This window comes from Filicampus tigris, chromosome 4 (assembly GCF_054856515.1).
Source record: "Filicampus tigris isolate MCC_2025a chromosome 4, RoL_Ftig_1.0, whole genome shotgun sequence".
Classification (NCBI taxonomy): Eukaryota; Metazoa; Chordata; class Actinopteri; order Syngnathiformes; family Syngnathidae; genus Filicampus; species Filicampus tigris.
Window position 1 is genome coordinate 13,880,626 of NC_141220.1, and position 18,444 is coordinate 13,899,069.

General features: G+C 40.5%; 1 protein-coding gene across 1 annotated transcript in view; it reads right to left on the reverse strand.

The window, feature by feature from the left end:
- Positions 1-17,760, reverse strand: part of LOC147148555 (uncharacterized) — a 29,814-nt gene extending 12,054 nt beyond the window's left edge. The window contains exons 1-22 of the mRNA XM_086029528.1: positions 17,509-17,760; positions 16,059-16,154; positions 15,508-15,589; positions 13,530-13,560; positions 13,407-13,452; positions 13,219-13,309; positions 12,398-12,417; positions 12,210-12,315; positions 11,199-11,223; positions 10,691-10,781; positions 10,472-10,602; positions 10,309-10,372; positions 9,363-9,438; positions 9,248-9,272; positions 7,544-7,832; positions 6,006-6,155; positions 5,885-5,932; positions 4,268-4,338; positions 3,929-4,128; positions 2,720-2,747; positions 1,205-1,364; positions 881-898 (exon numbers count right to left, since the gene is read on the reverse strand). Coding sequence (XP_085885654.1) covers positions 881-898; positions 1,205-1,364; positions 2,720-2,747; positions 3,929-4,128; positions 4,268-4,338; positions 5,885-5,932; positions 6,006-6,155; positions 7,544-7,832; positions 9,248-9,272; positions 9,363-9,438; positions 10,309-10,372; positions 10,472-10,602; positions 10,691-10,781; positions 11,199-11,223; positions 12,210-12,315; positions 12,398-12,417; positions 13,219-13,309; positions 13,407-13,452; positions 13,530-13,560; positions 15,508-15,588 — 1,751 coding nt within the window. The 5' untranslated portion in view covers position 15,589; positions 16,059-16,154; positions 17,509-17,760. The remainder of the gene's footprint in view (positions 1-880; positions 899-1,204; positions 1,365-2,719; positions 2,748-3,928; positions 4,129-4,267; positions 4,339-5,884; positions 5,933-6,005; positions 6,156-7,543; positions 7,833-9,247; positions 9,273-9,362; positions 9,439-10,308; positions 10,373-10,471; positions 10,603-10,690; positions 10,782-11,198; positions 11,224-12,209; positions 12,316-12,397; positions 12,418-13,218; positions 13,310-13,406; positions 13,453-13,529; positions 13,561-15,507; positions 15,590-16,058; positions 16,155-17,508) is intronic.
- Between the last annotated feature and the right edge of the window lie 684 nt (positions 17,761-18,444).

The following is an 18,444-nucleotide window of genomic DNA, read 5'->3' on the forward strand; positions in this document are numbered from 1 at the left end:
TTTCATACAGTGTATGATGTTGCACATGACACTGTGATGGATGGACACGGGTGATAGGGAGCTCAACGGAGTGGATGCAGTATGACAAGACAAATGGACCCTGTAGGGGATAGAGTCATCAAATGTCTTTCATCTTTTTCCAGATAGTCCTACGATTTCCTCACAATTGTTGCGCATGACTGCAGCAAGGTTCAAGAAACAGTAATAATGAGAGTGTGAAAAAAAAATGCAGAGACAAAAATCAAATGAGGATAAACATGGTCGACACATTGATGCAGCCACAATACAAGGCTGATGCATCCATTTATTGTTTTTTCCCTCTTTAGGCTAACCAACAGTAGCAACAATCATGTTGGTCACGATCACAACAAACAACAACAACAGCACAAGAAGCTTTCCAAGTAACTCATTTTAACATCACAAAACATTGCAACTAAATTGTGTGCTGCAAAGGCCGTGTGCGTTGTTTTGTTTTTAGAGTCTCACATTGTCCTTCATTTCCAACATTACTTTAAACATACTGTACAGTGTACACACACATGGCATCTGCGGGACACTTAGACCAAAGACAGTATTGCAGCAGAAGGGACAGCAGAGGGCAGAAGAGACAACTTGAACACACTAGGAAAATGTGAACCACTTCATTCCAATCACTGCTGATTAAGTCGAAAAATGGAATTCCAAATGAATTGCTTATCATCGGATTGTGGACGGAAATGTTTCACTTGCAGGCAAGCAAGCGGTGACGTATTCATGTGAAGCTATGTCTCACTGCAGGATTGCATTGAAGCTATCCACCTGTGCCTATAGTTCACTGCAGGGCTCATTACAGTCAACAAACAGAAAACTACAATTCCAACAATCCATGCTTCCTCCTTACTCTTTATCTCCTTTGCTGCTGATGCAAATTAAAGACACACATTTAGCACAGTCATTACAGGTGGTCAACATTTAAAACAAAACATTTCATAAATCTTGTTTTTGTACTATCGGCCCTGAAATACCATCTAACTATTTTCGGTCGAGAGGATGAAAATATACGAATAGTTCATACTATTATGATAAAAATGCATGCGTCTCTTATCTCTGACTATCCTCTCTCAAAATACTGTTGCATACTGGCACATTTTGGTGCTATGCCCCCCTGCCACTATTGCATAAATATAGTATTTAACACAAGTATTTTGTTGTCTTTAACCCTCACCTCTGTCGACCTCCTGTTGGGGTCACAGGGACAGTCAGGGTTGTTAGTCTAGGATCCTGCGGGGTGAGGAGTTCCTCCCCTTTTCCCTCCCCGGCTTTCTCGCGGTGCGAGTCGACATCCTCAACATTGACTGCTGGACGGAGGCTGAGCCGAGAACCATCTGTGGATGTTAAGAGAGAAAATTGGCACGGGGGGTGTTAAAAACAGAGCCAAGAAGTAGATCAGCACACAAATGCACATTGCAAAGCAGGCCAAACGCAGAGCTGATGGGGAAGGGAAGAAGATGTAGAAAAGAACATACCGTAATGCTTGGGGACCTCTGAATTAGGCCATCTATAATTGTATTGTGATAGCTTATCTACTAAACTAATCAATCTGGCTCAGCTGTGCCAACCTCAATAAAAACAAAATGCGTCCTCTTGACCAGTGTGAAAGAGCTAAAGCTATATCAAAACATTATTATCAGAGATATATGTTGAGTGACTTGACAAATTTTCTTGGGCACAGGTGCTATACAAACTTACAACAGCATTTTAGAATGATGTTTTTGTAATTGTAATATGCTTGGGTTGACTTCCTCTTCAAGAAATAGAATTTTGGGGTCCACTGATTCACCTGTGCGTCTTACTGGCGAAATGTGTGAGTCATCTTTGATGAAGAAGGCCGGGTTAGAGAGACCCGAAAGCTGGCGGGGCAGCAAGTTGAGTTGCTTGGACGGGGGGCTGACAATCGGTGGCAGGCGGGGGTAGGCGGGGACATTTGGCAGGTCAAGGGCGCTGCCCTTGGGTGAGGACGGAGACGGGGAGCGGGAGCGGAGGTGATGGTGCGAAGGAGGGAGAGGGCCTTGTCTAGCAAAAGGGTTGAGTTCCAAGTCCTGCTTTTGTTTTTGCTGTTGTTGTCGTCGTTTCTTAGGCATCGTGAGGCATAAGGCTGTTGAGCCGGCTCCGGATGTTGCCAAGGTACTCCTGCGTTCTGCTGGGAAACTGCGAGAGCTTCTGAGGAATATTTTCCAAGCTCTGGTAGACTGCTGTCAGACCGGAACCGACCGAGGTGGTGGCGGTGGAGGCTGCGGGCAAGAGCTCGCTCAGACTGCGGGCAATGTCTCGAGGAACCTGCGTGAGTCGGATCTGAGAGAGCTCTTGGCGCAACTCGGGCGGCAGAGAGGGTAAATGCTTGGTGATGTCGGACAGCTGGGCGGGTAGTTTAGGCATGGGGGGGATCTTGGGACGGGAGATGCCGTTCTCTTTGAAGAAGGCGTTGATATTGCCCAGGCACTCAGAGGTGTGGGGGATGCGCATCAGGCAGCTCTTAAATGCATCGCAGCTTACTGGCGCTACAGAGGAGACAAGTGGATAGCACATGTACTGTCAGAAATAATGTTGGGCTCCTTATTCGGAGGAGCTCACGCTATCAGTGAATACATTCCTATGTAGATTGCTGTCTGCTAGCGCAACAGCAGACATGAAAGGCACACACTGTGCAAAAATGAGCCACATCCAAATGAATAAGATTTACCCCCACACTCGTCTTCAGTGGCATCCTCCTGCAAGAGACAAAGCATACAAATCAATATTACTCTATGGCGCTTCATCTTTTTATAACCACAGGAAGTGAAGGTAGAAGGAGACCCAGAACAATATTTGAAACGATTACTGTGTCTGCAATGTCCTTTGCCACCAGCAGGCAGAATAATACAGTTGTGCACACATGCAAAGAAGAATAGACTTCTTCTTTTAACACTACTCAGTAAGATGCTATAATATTAGTCATTTTGCACAGAGGATAAAGAACATATGCCTGTAATTATTGTCATATTATGTGATGATACGTGTCGCTCCACCATTTGTGCTCAAATCCATTAGCTGCGTCCAAATTCGTAATGTGCGTTCTCCAAGGACGCAAGTCCTCCTCATGTAGCCTGCGTGGACCGCATAAACCGTGGTGGATTTGGACAGGCCTATCGACTCTCACTTGACTGTCTTCTGTGCCGCCGCAAGATGGCGAGAATGTGCTTGGGTGGAAGAAAGAGACGCGGTGTAGAAGAAGAGCAGGGTCATGTATGCTACGAAGGTGTGCTCCGAAGTAGCCTTTGCTCAGGACTCATCTCCATGGAAATGGCGACCAGATTTGAAGGAAAGATTTTCAGGCCGCAATAATTTGGAAGTTATGTCATGTGGCCTGCAAATTTGGCCTTTGGAGGACGCAACCTATGGACTTAGACAGCCAATGTTTCTAAAACAGCATCTATCAATGCTAACCGTTAGCAAGTCAATGGTGTCTCGCGTTGTTTGTTAGCACTGGGCTAGTGGACTTCCTGTATGTACTGTATGTGGTTATTTTCTTTGTTTTCCTTAGTGTGGCAGTAATGTTCGACTGGGGGTGGCATTAAACAGCTTGAAGCCTCTATTTTTTGATGAATTGTTGACAATTTGCTGCGATTGGCTGGCAACCAGTTCAGGGTGTACGCCGCCTACTGCCCATAGACAGCTGGGAGAGGCTCCAGCACGCCCGCAACTCTTGAGAGGATACGAAGCTCGGATAATGGATGGATGATGTTCACAATTTGCCAAACTGATGCTCATTGTGAGGTGAGTGGAACTGTGGAACTGTGCTCATATCTTAAAACTGCGCTCACAAGTCAAAGCAAAAATTCGGCTGAACCACGCCTGAACCTACTGTTCGTGTCAGTTGAGTAATTATGTTCATTGCATGTGTGTTCATTACTTTTTCGTCAGTCTTGGCATCTTGAATGTCTTTGTCAACCCTCTGTGGCTGCTGGGTTACAGGCTCAGCTTGTGAAACCTCTTCTTGACTCTGGACCACTGCTTGTTGAACGCACTCCGGCTCAGAGTTCTTCACTGGTTCAGGTCTCGGAGGGGTACAGGAGGATATCGCTAGTGGCTCCTGTTCGAGCTCTCCTTTGGCTTTCATTTTGGATCACATGGAATAAAACAATTGGAGTCATCACGCGATGTAAACATTAAGAATGTGAAGATGTCCTTGTACTGAAAAGAGGTTATGTTGTGCAATTTTTTTTGGTGTATAATGTCTGCAATTCCATACCTTCCTCGATGATGGTTTCCTCCTCAGCTTTGCTCTCCTCCTGCTCCTCAACAGCAAGAAGCTCCTCTTTTCTGCATGTAGAAAGCATTATTTTTTATTTTGACCACCAAGATGTATTAGTCCTATTGTGGAGACAGGTGCCCCTGCAATTTTTGTGCCGAGCAAAACTATAGCACAAAGTGCAGTCTAACTGTACGCATGGGTGGAGTTCATCTTTCTTTTGGTATTTTTGTAAACGGGCGCAGTCAGAAATGGGCGTTTGCGCTGTTGTTGGAGTGCACATAACCATCTTGATTCCCAGCTAATCCTAGTGGTTCCCATAAAATCCATTGAAATTCAGCACATGAGAGGCGTGCGATCTGCATGTCAGAAGCATACCGGACTTGTAGGAATCAATGCAGGAGTATGTATGTAAGGCTGTAAGAAGATATCCACTTGCGGATTATGAAACGTTGGCAGCTGCAATGTGGGCGCTTGGAGACCCCTGATCGTACGTCTGTGCATGTCAAATCCTCCCACCACGCACACAGACAGCAGTTGTGCCGCGGTGAGTGGGGTGCTTTTAAAAATATATTAAAAATGATAATAATGATTTCTGCAATGGTTCAGAGGGTTTGATGCATGCCGATGTCATATTTATGAACGATGACATCAACCACTCATATCAGCAGAGCGCAAAAACTGTCTGTCTGCGCCTGGATCCAATTTTTTTATTTTCAATTCAATTATTTTTTTAAATGTTAGTGTAAAATGTTATTATCCATAAGTTCCAGACTCACAGCAATCATGATGATAAAATTACTCCCTCTGTCTTCAGCGTCAATAAATCCAAATTAGGACATTACATTGGGCAGTCTGGGAATCGCACTTTGCCCACTTTTAGCCAGGATTACTGCTGTGTATCATTAGCAAAGGCAACAGGTGATTTAGCCATCACATGTAACAAAATATTGCTATTATTAATAGAATATTTAGAATATTGAAATCATCAGAGTGGCAAAGTAAGAATAGTAAGCATCAATTGATGACATAAGGCTATCTTCACATTTCACGTAATACTCACTTTATCCGCCAATGTTCATGATGCGTCTCTTTAAAAAAAATAAAGCAACAGGCGTCTGATTCATAAAAACTATGATTGCATGTTATTATACTTAAAATCTAGCCAAACAATGAGCTAAATATTCCAATTGTATGTCTGTCTTTCCCCTTTGTGTGTCAGGACACACAGAACAGCAGCAGCAGGTGTGCATGTTACCGTGGGAACCATGGGGACGGAGGAAGGGAAGGCTGGTGCGTGAAAGAGGGGGAGGGCGGCTGTTGCCAAGGGAAGCTGCGGTCGCTAGGGCATGATGCTGCGATGCTGAGGCAGCGTGTGCACACGTCACATAACAAGACGTCTGTGGGAATTGGAACGGGATCGCATAGAGACTCACTATAGAGGGAATTGAATTGATCTCATTTGAGGTGTCATCAAACGTGTTTCATCCGCATATTATTGACGGTGTGAATCCCTTTTATTTTGTGTGACAAATGAATGGTACAATAGCAAGAAATCTACCACAAAGAGCAAAAGTGCACCTACATTGACTTTCCTTTCAACCTTCTTTAACTTACGCGACGACTTGATGAGTCACTTGTCTCTCTTCTTGTAAAACTTGCAGTCTGAAGGCGGTGAGCACAGCCATGTGTTATTTGTTATTTGTGCACACACAAATTGAAGAAAAGGAACACATACTCTGCACCAGGCTCGTCCAGCAGCTCTGGGCTCCCCAGTGAGAGTTTGATGGACTGACCCTCGCTGGCCAGCTGTCGTATGGCCATCTCGGCCGTTTGTTTCGCCACTTCTGCAGCCATGATGGCCATCTCCATGCGCTCCTGCAGCAAACTAACGAAACGCTTTGAATGTCATGGGCGTGAGCCACTCTTATGCCATCTTAGATAGAGGTGTCTCATGCGCTGCAATACTTTTGTCCAAATAAGTGGATCACCAAATGTTCAGTCTGTTTCCACTGGGAAAAACTGCTACTCATACTTAATAATGAGACTAGTGAATAGGTCACTCAATGGTGGTCCATATGTGGTCTCTTAAAGGGGACATATGAAAATCGACATTTCAATCGTTTGTATACAAATAGTTGAGACTCTGAAATGCCCGCCCTCCCATCAAATGAGGAATTGAACGATCAAGTTAATCCCAAGGAGGGTGAGTGGTGGCTCATTAATGCTCATAGATTTTTTTTTTTTAATGGTTGCTAGAGGGGCCAGAAAAGTCTATAATTACAGTGATAAAGTCCCTAGTTGACAAGATTGAGTAGGGCTCACTTTGTGGTCCTACTCCTGGTAGTCATGGTAACAAAATATAATAATAAGAAATAATCTTTTTGATGATGATTTTACTATTACCACAGCTAAGTGCAAGGTCAAGAGGTAATGTTTTGATCACATTTTGCTCATAATGAGGAACAAAACAAAAGCACAGTGGGCATGACATACACGAGGGAAAGGCTACTGGCGTGTGTACCACAACCACATCCTTGATTAATTTTTTTTTTTTAAATGAAAGAAAAATATATTGTAGATATTTTATTTTTTTTTCAAACCCCCAAATTCTCCCCAAAACACTGATAAAAATTCATTATATCAAGCAATGAACTGCAAATATGCATCGACTGTAGTTTTAAGTTGTAATATCACCATTTACCACTAGATGGCAAACATTGCGTCTTATACTGCCCCTTACGACATGAGTAGGTTTAATATTTTTTGCGGATTTGTAATATGTAGGAAAAACGTGGTACATCAATATTAAAATTTTGAGTGAGTTGATTTTTATGATAAAATGAACAAAATTACTTCATGCACTTAATGTGTGTTTCTTGTTCAGCAGTTTTTTGCTGTCCTTGAATGGTATTTTTTTTATGCAAGAGAGCCCTTTCCGCAGGGGTGAAAATAAATACCAGTATGTGGTTATCTAGTTATTTGCTTCAAACCCTTTGTTGTTGTGTTAGGATAGTGGATTTTTTATACATGCATCCAAAATGTATGATGAAAAATGAAATACAGCCCCCTCCAGAATTTAAGTTGCCCATCCTTGACATACACCATATGGCCATGCACTGAATGAGTTTTAAAACAATCAAAGTCTGATTAGTCTGAAGTGTGCTTAATACTATGGTATTATTTCGATTTTTTTATTATTATTATTTTAACCATCACTAGTAGGTTTGATCACAGATCACACTAAATAAAATAATGACCCTGATGAGAACCTACCGTTCCTCCATGGTGGCCAAAGCCACATCCTCGGCCTCGCGCCTGATGCTTTCAATCAACGGTGTCCAGCGGCCTGTTTGGGTCTCAGCATCCTCCTGAAGAATTTGAGCTAAAGCCGGATGGGATGTTTGTAGTACTTGGTTTGTCTCAGCACACCTGTGGAGGTGCATGGAGGAACTGGATCGTCTCCTCGGTGCTGTGGTCTGCTGTGTGTCGGCTGAGGTGATGTGGCCCTCGTTGTCTGAATCCACATCTTCTAACACCATGTCAGGGTTTAGTTTGGTAGAGGCTAAGAAAGGACGGAAGGGTCACTTTGTGTGGAAGGAGAACATAGTGGAAAATGAACTTTTTACATTTCGGTAGTGAAGAGATAAGGTGAGGCACACAAGAAAACTCACACTTTATCTCATATAGTGGTTTTTTTATTTACCTCAGCAACTTTGCAAGACAGTTTGTTAACATATTTGTTTCAATTTGAGAATTAATGGATGATTCACATCCCCTCGTACAACAACATACATCCACATGCCACATTTCACAGTTCAAGGCCAAAGAGACAAATCAAGTGCATCAGAACAGACCTAATTCAGTACGCAGTATTTTATTACATTTCATTTTTTATAAATTACCGGACATGCACAAAACTGTCTAATGGAACTCAGCCATCAGTGAATAACATATTACATATTTATATGTCAGCAATTTCTCTTACTAATCAGTATAAATCGAGTAAATTATAGAACATGTTTTCCATAAAAATATACTTTTCATGTAGTCCAACTAATAATACTATAAAATATATGCATAGCTGCCACTTTATCATATTAAACAGATTCATTTTCTTTGTTTTGTCAGAAATACGGGAAATGTACTAATGAAATTATATCTTTTTTTTTTATCAAATTATTAGCTTTATTATATTTAGTGTGTCACCTTTTTTTTCATCGTCTATTTCTCCTTTAGGTGTGACTTTAGGCATGAAATAAAGTACTGTACTACAAAATCATGATGGGGAACGTCCATTTCCTGTCCCACTCATTCTCACAAAGGCTGCTGGTTAGATGGAGCCTCTCCCAGTTGATCAGTTGGCAAGAGGCGGGGTTCACCCTGAACGGGTTGCCAGCCAGTTGCAGAGCACATATGGACAAACAACCATTCTCACTCACATCCACACCTATGGACAATTTAGAGTCTTCAATTAAGCGGAGGAACATGATTTTGGAATGTGGGAGGAAGTGGGCGTGAATGAAAGAGAACATATTACTTATGAACATGATATAAATTTCAACAAAGGCTATACATTCATATTGAACTGTATTGCGTACAGTAAGGTGAGTTGAATATTCTTGTTACATTTTCCAGCTGCCTTGTGTTTTATTATTGCGTGCGTATTAAGAAGCTGTAGTAGTGCCACAAAGCTTAATGCTAAGTGTTGATAAATGTCTCTATGTATACGGTAGCATCCCCCAGCCGTCTCCTCCTGCTGTTCAAGGGGCTCGCAGCGCCTTCCCCCCTGAAACAGAAGGAGAAGAGGTACTGAGTTAGGCTCCGGATGTCCTGACTGTGAAGAAGAAAAAAAAAAAAGAAATACAACTAGTGCTGGAGCATGGCTCTGCTGAACTGTGAATTGTGGCATTCAAGGGAAACAGTGAGCTAGCAGAGGGAATTGTCTTTTACTGAGTACAAGTACAAGGTGCAACTCACCTTTCTTTAGAACATCTGCTGTGGCCTGTGAGCAGAGTAAACAATGTGAGAATGAATGTTCAGCGAAGGAATGAAGAGATACACAAATGGAGAAAAAGAGAAGACCAAAATTTACCTCAGCCTCATTTTGGGATGGAAGAACAGGCTGAGGGAACTTCAAGCCAAGTCCTGACACGAACCAGCCAACCACCCTGTGGAGAAACACTCTCATTAACCTCTCCTTAATTCTTATATTTTACATTGGAAAAAAAAAGTTGACATATCACTATTAAAACGCTAGGTTTTTGTGTTATAAAAATGAAACCATGCTAATTCATTTCAAAACATTTTCTTTTTCCACCAAACGTGACCTATAACCTCCACAACTTTTTTTTTTTAACTTTTCAAGAGTGGAGGTAAAAGTAAACAAGTGAAATACTGTGGTTGCACAAGTCTGCACACCCTCTTATAACTGCGAAGTGGCTGCATTCAGAATTAATCAATCACAGTCAAACTGATGTTAAATGCGAGTCAGCACACACCTGCCCACATGTCAAGTGACTCCGATTAAATCCACATACATTTTATCTGTTCTAGTAGACTTTTGTGATGACTTTTTACTTCCTGGCAAAGCCTGAATGTTTTGTGATAACACTTGACTGATATTTGGAACAGTTCATAACTCCAGCCCCCCAACCCTCCACCATTTAAAAGTACAGTATGTAAAAGAGAAAACAATTTATGTAACGGAGAAGAATTATTTGAAGTAATTTGGGAAAAACAAATAAAACAAAGTAAGTCAAAGTAAAAAAGAGATTGTATAAAGTTGAAAATGAAGAATGTGGAGAAGAATACAAAGTATGTAATGTCGAAACAGTAATGAAGAAAAAGTTTGCAATATTGAAAATAAAATCTGCAAAGGAAAAAAAACAAAGAATAAAAAGAATAAATAGGTGAAAACAAAGGATGTAAAGACAAAGAGGAACAGAAGGAGAAAGTGAGGACTTTAAGTAGAAAAACAATGCAAGGATCTAAAAGACAAAATGAAGCATGCACGGGAAAACTAAAGGAGGTCAACGTACGCTGAGGCCTTGCTATCAGTGTCCAGTGAGATTCCACTGAGAGATTCAGGTGGCGGAGAAAGAACTGCGGCAGAAAATTACATGAAATGGAAAAAAAAAAGCAAGTGAGTGACCAAATTCTAAAGTCAGCTGTTATGTGCAAAAAAGATGTGAGTCTTCCCACCAAGGAATGTAAAGTATGTACTTTTGTCCAAAGATGAACGGGGAGTCTTTTGGGGTTTCGGCTGAGTGGGCACGGAACTGGCAGGGACAAGAATCGGCTGAGGGATCTTCTTCTTTATCCACGTCACCATGCTGCAGCAGACAAAAAAAATTGTAGTTATATTAACTGTTGTTGCTGCGATGGTGTAAAAATGGACGGCAAGAGCTGAATAACACTCACTTTGGGGGGAACAGGTTTTGACTGTCCTCCTCCTCGACCTCGTCTTCTGACACCATTTCCACCACTGGGATGTTTGGGAGCGGATCATAATCTGGATACATGGATGCTCGAGAATTAAAAATGAGTCAACAAATAACATTAAAGTACAACCTTTATTCAATTTGAATGTGAAAAAAACATTTACAGTGTATATGTACAGGGGGCGAAGAGCTCAATTTTATTGTACTTTTTTAAACTGAGTTTGTACATAAATCGAAACATGCTGTAATCAAACACTAGTACTAAAGACATAATTACCTAAAATAAGCATTTGTATGGAAAACACTTCTAGGCTATGAATTTAAAACAATCACATGAAAACAGTAAGTATGGCCGTAATTTAGCATGCATTCTTGTGCTGAGTAATATACAGTACGTACACCATTTGGAACCACCGAATGACTAATGTAACAGTGAGGACAACCTGCATCTATTTTGTATCTATCACACTGACAAAGACAAAATTTACCTGGCAGAGTTGCAACTTCATACACCTGTAAGATACAAAAAAACAAAAAAACAGTAACAGCTGGACAATCATTCACATGGTCAACCGTTGAGTTGGGTTAGAACTAGCGTAAATGCTACTGTAAGCATTCAGTGATGCTGTATGCGGTTGCACAAACTTTACCGCCTCTAAAATGATCCAAAAAAGGTTTACTCAAAGACATAAACTAAAAAAATAGATAGGATATTACGTAGGTAGAATATTAAAAAATAATCTTAGTGGTGTCAGAGTCATTGAACAGACTTTTTTGTGGACATATATCAATTCAAAGGGAGAAGAAAATGATTACTTCAGGGACATTAGGTGAATGTGACTGTAAGTAGTATAACTTCCACTCAGTGGTGTTACTAGGCTGCACCTTAAAACTTGTTTTGTTTTCTCTTTAATTGAGATAACTGTTGTTGTGATTTGGACCAAACAAATAAAAGTCGATTTAATTTTGATATTTTATTCCCCATTCATCAGAACTACATCCAGTTTTCTTTGGGTGGGCAGAGTGTGTCCGTGGGTGGGCACTGGCCTCTGGTAACGCCCCTGCTTCCACTGTTGCCATTCATTAAATTTTCCTCTGTAGTTAGACCAAAGAGGAAATCACACACACCTTTGCAGACAGCACAGAATTTGAGAGATTTATTTAAATTGTAGGTTAATTGCCTAATTGGGTAAAGCCCCTCTAAAGCGCTTGAGCCCACCATTTACATTGCAGGTCAGACTGATCCACTTTAAAGTTTGAAAATGCACAATGAGGTGTTAATCAAAAAAAAAGTTATAGCAACTTCATTCAGCTACTGCTCTTATTCCTGATTTGTCTTTTGTTTATTACATATTCTTTAATTGTTTTTGCATTTACAAAGACCGAGCCTGATTAAATAGCTGGGGTTGGTTTTGGAAGCCTGTGAGACATCATTAAGTTGTTTGAGCCAGGGAGCTAAAAAAAATATTTTTTTTTTAAAGTGTGGATTTTCCCCTCACCTCTGTGTGCTCCTCTTGGTTGCCATCGTTGACTTCTCTGTACTTGTCGTCGGGTTGTGGCAGCACCTTGGTAAGGCTCTGAGTGACCCATCCCATCACTCCCGATCTGGGACACAGGCATCAAGCAAGCAATTCACCTTCTAGCAACATCCACAGAATGTGCAGCACTTTGCTGGTTAAAACGTTACCTTTCTCCATCCCCAACAGACTGGTGAATAGAAAATGAAAACATAACAGAATGAATAACCGGCACAAAAGATTTACCTCTTTGACGCAGATTGGATTATGTATGTAATGCAAGCATATGCCACATTTGTCAATAGTATTGTAGTCTACATGTGGTTTTTAAGATTGCTCTCGTGAAAATTTTGCAGTAAGGAAAACACTTTTTCACTAGTTATATTAGTTATAAAATGATTTGGGTGGGCATTTCATTTATCTGCTTATATATTTTCTTTTTTTTTTTTCATGTCAAGCTGTTTATGTTGCGGTCAAAGGGTGGCAGTGAACCACTAGATTCAGCAGACAGAGTTGTGCTAAAGGAAGAAAAAAAAAAAGCAGCTGCAATGTGTTTGTAATGTGCATTATTGGCATCTACAGACCTGGAGGGGAACACTATCTTTGGGCCAAGTGATGAATTTCAAACAGATACAATTACGTTTGTTCAACCCTGTGATAGGCTTTTCTCTAATGAGTGCCGCTCTACTTTGTTCATGAATTCATAGTCTGTGTAAACTGAACCCCCTAATACTATTTGAAATTAAAGCGAGTAATGGCATTTGAATTGCAACATTTGCCAGTAAGCTTTGCTGCAGCAAGTCGCCTTATTTTTATTTATTTATTTTATTTTTTATCTTGTTGAAAAGTAGTCCAGTTTGGACACATTACATATGTGTGTATGGTTTACATTTATCAAAAACATCACAAGTGAATGAAACTGAAGAAAAAATTCATCAAGTTCTTCTAATTGTGTTTATTCATCAAATACAAGAGCATTTGAACACCGCACCTTGTTGTCGAGGTGAGGGGAGCCAGCGGGCTGAGGCAGGGTGCTTGCAAAGCCGTTGGAAAGCCAACCTAAGACTCCCGCCTGGGACTGACTGTGGAGCAGGTGTGAAGAGAGCATAACATATTTATGTATGCATGAACACACACATTAATAAATATTGAAAGACTTAAAAAACAAGACAAGTTTACCTGTCCTCTGAAGCATCACCTGTACCCTTCAGTGGAGGACTCTTGACTGTGTTAGATAATGGGTATTAATAATCACAACCCACACAAGACATTAAACATGATATGTCACATTATAATCCTCACCATCACTGCTTTTGGAGCATCCCTGTTTAATCTGAGACACAGAGAGAAATGTTTTGAGGATTCATAAGTGTATTTATAGGTTTACAAAATGCGACGGTCTGTGCATTTGGTACCTGGGCCTTGAGTAGGGATTTACCTGACTTAATCTACCTCTAATACTAACAATATCACATCCCAATTGGGCCAATTCTAGATACTCTCAATACTACACAGCAATCCCTCATTTAACACGGGGGTTACATTTCAGACCAAGCCGCAAAAGACCAAATCAACAAGGTATCAACCAAGTATTTATGGTATTATTTATTTATGGTTTAATGTTTCATGCATACACTTTACCACTATATACCAATATAGTGTATGCATGTGAGATACAGGTATTTTTTTTGTCCACTTGAGGTTGGAATCCACAAATTCCACACCACAGAAACTTTGGCTATGTTGATACTGCAGGGCGTAATGCCCAATTTGTTTTGTTTTTTTTCTTTTTATGTACTTGTTCACATTAGAATAAAAAATGTCTTACAAATTAGCTTTTCATTTTTTAAAATGTTTTTTTTACATTTTGTAGCTACTACGAACATTTTTTTCCACATTAGAATAACAAATGATACTTCTCATGTGAACACAACGCGCCCGTGATATGACACACATGCGCACAAAGCACGTTGAGTGACGTGCGCCCCAAAAAAAAAACAAAAAAAAAACGTCACGTGACACAACGTTTACGGGAGTAAATATGGTCCCATGTGTAGGGGCTCATTTTATAAACTCATATCGCAGAGTAGCAAGACGGAAGGAGGTAGAAATATTTTGCCGATATGAGGCGACCTTCCTTGATGTTATTTCATGGAGTCAGCTACTAAAGCTGACATCACGTCATTGCTGCGTGTAATAAATAAACAACTGTTGTTCATGGCTGAACAACTATTATCACCACATACAGTATGTCAACTTGCTATGCTTCATGTTTCAGGTCGGATTAAATTCAAGTCAAATATAAAGACAACACTGTTACTCAAAACAACTTTGCAGATTCACGGATGACTGTCAGTAGTCTTCCTCCCAAGCACTCTCCCCTGCCCGCGCTGGGCTTTTAATGACGTATAGGTTGGATGTGGAATCAACATTCATAACTGCAGAGGCATTGTATACATATCCGATTTATATCGACTTACAAAAAGAGGGCCAGTTCGGTATGGAAAAAAATTGATTTGCATTGTTCGTATTGCATGAAAAAAAATCAGATACGTGTCGCATATGGGCAAAAAAAATCATGTTTCGGTTGTAGTGTGAACTTAGCCTATGACTGTGAATGTGTTTGTATTTAAAAGGCGAGAGATGTGGAAGTTAACGTATGAAAATGTACTGTAGGCCAGGGGTCCCCACTGCTGTAGGCTGTAGCCACTTTGGTTTACAGCGACAGTGTTAGTTGGGGTTCCTGGCAGGTGTGCGAAGAATGCTTTGGATGACTGTATTATGTTGCAGTTGGTTTAATAAAGTCAACGAAGTAGCACTGGCAGCTTTTTCCGCCCTCCCTCCATCTATACCACCTGTTATGCATTACGATTTGTTCTAACTAGCTGTGGTTGGCTATGTTCAATTAGCTAAAGATGTTTACTTGAGTGGAAACGTGCAGTTTACTAACTGTACTACACAATAAAAAATCCTAAACACGCAATAAGTGAGCCACCATATGAGGGACGACTGTCTGTCGACTGCATCGGCATGCAAATGAGCCACGTCGATCATCTGGAGCAGTTCAGATTTGATGAAATAGCATGACAAAAATATGAACACATTTAATAATACATCATATTCAACAGAGATGATGATTATTAAACGTATTCATGTGTTCAGATCATTACAGTCGCATTTTGCTTGTCAAAATTGGCTTGCTATGACCAACCAATCAGAGGACAGAAGGGGTCAAGCATTAAGTGTGTATGAGAGTGTGCGTACGGGTGTGTGTGTTTACCCCAGCAGGAGTCTTGATATCTGCATCCGTTTGAGGAGATCCAGGGGGATGGGGGACCACTTTCACCACCCAGTTGAACATCCTATTGAAATGCACGTACGCACGCACACACACACAAGTCCTTTGTCAAGATTCAATTATGTTAAGGATAATGATGATAATTCAGCTGACTGATATAGAGAGCCATTCGGTGCAGCTAAGGAGATGTGATGATGAGGCACATTTTTAATCCCATGTTTGCTCTCGCATTCACTTTAATATTTCATCTACCATAACCACAGCATTCGCATCGTATAAATGCATCACATATAGGCAGTGAAGTGGTAAAAAGGAGTGTCTTGTCTTCTATGAAGGCTGAGAATGAATAAGGTTCAAGGTTGAAGATTTGCACTTGTGCTGAGTATTGTGTTCCCCTGTTACAATTTATCAGCCTGTTAGCCTAATCCACATCTGCCACAGGGCATCAGGCTACTGAAGTGCTCTTGAGTCTGGTAGTATGTGCACTAAATGCATTAATAACTAGAAACAAAGTAAACACGGCAGTTTCCTACCTGAGGGTCTACAGGTGGCCCAGCATGCCCCTGGCGTCGACGAGATCCACAGTGCGACACAGGTCTGTCTGGATTTTCCACAGCGGCTGCCCGGCCCTAAATGGATTAAGGAGCACCACCTAAAGGTTAAGGCCCAATCCTGGACTCGAAGCCAGATTGAGGATGAGTAAAGCGTAACGAGGACGTCATCCGATCTAAGCAATGCAAACTGTTGCTACCTTCATCAGGGAAGCTGTAGCTGTAGATGTGGGCGTCCAATTCAGTCTTTAACTGTCCTCGATACAAGCTTATTTTGAATAGATTGCAAAAAACCTGATGTATATCTTATTCATATTTGACTTAGAAATGAGATTTTCAATGCCTACTGGGTATATGATTCATGTATGTCTGAGAGGATTTTACAGCACTATACAGGGCATAGAGTACCTGCCCGAAATTGCCAGTACCTGTTGACTTAAAGTGACTCATAATTGAATGAATATTTTTGGGGGAATTGGAAACAACACTAGAAAGTGACAAAGAATTATATCCAGTTGTACAAGAGATATTACAGACATTTTTATACTGCTAATATTATCAGACAATTTTAATAGCTCAACCGTTTTCTGAAGCTGAGCCATGATTGGTCGTTATCTGAGCCCTGAACAACTATGATGTCATTTTCATTCGACTGAAGTGACAAAATGGCCGCCCCCGGATATGGCTGAAAATGGGTGGATATACATATCCTTGAAAAAAAAAATGTTTGGGTTGCCTTCCTCTTTAAGTGTTTGTTTTGCTGTTTCTCTACTGCACTATTGTCCTGTGTACCCCATTAACCAATCCTAGTCTCATTACAGTTATCTCCCGCAGGTGACGCGGGACTTTTACGGACTGCTAGCCATAAGCTATAGCTATAAAGTCAACGGTATGACCAAAATAGATGTTGGGGAATTCAAAGCTCATTAGGCAAAGTGCAAAGAGCTTCTATTACTCGAATTTCCTTGTCAAGTCAATCAAAAACTGCCTAAATATTCTGAGCTGTACTGTTTACATAGGCATTTGACAAAATATAAATATATAAATTAAAAAAGTTCATTTATTTCAGTAGTTCAATTCAAAAAATGAAAGTCATATTGTACAGAATCATTAAACACATGGGAACATACTTTGCTGAAGGCAAATCTCTATCTCATATCTACATCAAAAATTGTTTATTTCTTATGTAATATTCCAATTTATTCAAAAGATGAATTTGAGGTTTTTGTTAGCACTTTAATCATGAAGTGTTTCACTCTGTCTGTAAGCAATCTATGTAGGCTACAAAGTAATATAGTTCCACTCTTTGAAATGACTATACTGTAATACATTTGTTCACCATATTCTCTTATTTTAGATGCACATTTTTACACATAGGTTGCAAAAAAGTGTGTGTCAGGTAGAAGGACCATCATCAGGTCCAGCAGGTCACCTTCTAAAGCTCCCAGTGCTTTGTAGGAGAAAGAGGAGTATGAGGTTGGGGAGGTTGCGGCTTGCAGATCCCATTATGCGCTCAGCAGGGGATAAGCTGCGACAACAGGAAGATGGCACCATCACTGGCCTCAATATTAACTCAGCATCAGGAGAATATGGAGGACGGACCGCATGCCTGGTCATGCTAGCACAGAAGTACAAGAAGAAAGGAAGTCAAGCTCACAAGTGTGGTTGTAACAACAGTGAGGAGAAGAAAAAAAAAAGCAGAAGAAAGAGAAAGCCGCCAATACTGCAATGGCTGATCTGTGGCGAGCTAATCCTGATTAGCTGTAACACAAAGACATACAGGAAGGGGCACTCACTGCCTCAAAACAGACAGCACGCTGAATGGTACACATACCAAAACTGAAAATCCGGTTTTTTTTTAAACAATAACACAAATCTATCAATCCATTCACTGATTTATTCATTAGCATTGCAGGTGAATTTCATTTTATCTTATTTTGAGCACCATGAGCTAGTCTCCAGGCGACTGCAGTATAAGAACATCTCTTTTAAAATAAATGAATAAAAATTTAAAAGGATTTAAAAAAAAAAAAAAAAGCACAATACTTTGAATTGAAGAATACATCTTCACTGAAAAATAGGATACACGTCAAACACCATAAAACACAACTATATTAGACGCACAGTAGAAGACATAAAATGCACTTACCTAAAATGTTTACAAGCCTCAGGTCACTTGAATAATCCATCTAAAAAACTAACAAAATTAATTTGTATACAGTGTAGTTTATTGCCATGTGGATTAGGTCACTTTTGAGAAAGGGCTCTCTCTTGTGGTGGAAAAACATAATCCACACTGAAGAAGCCCTGGAAAGAAAACGTTCCAGTTAATAACAAACATATGTGAGGAAGGGGAAAAAACTGATGC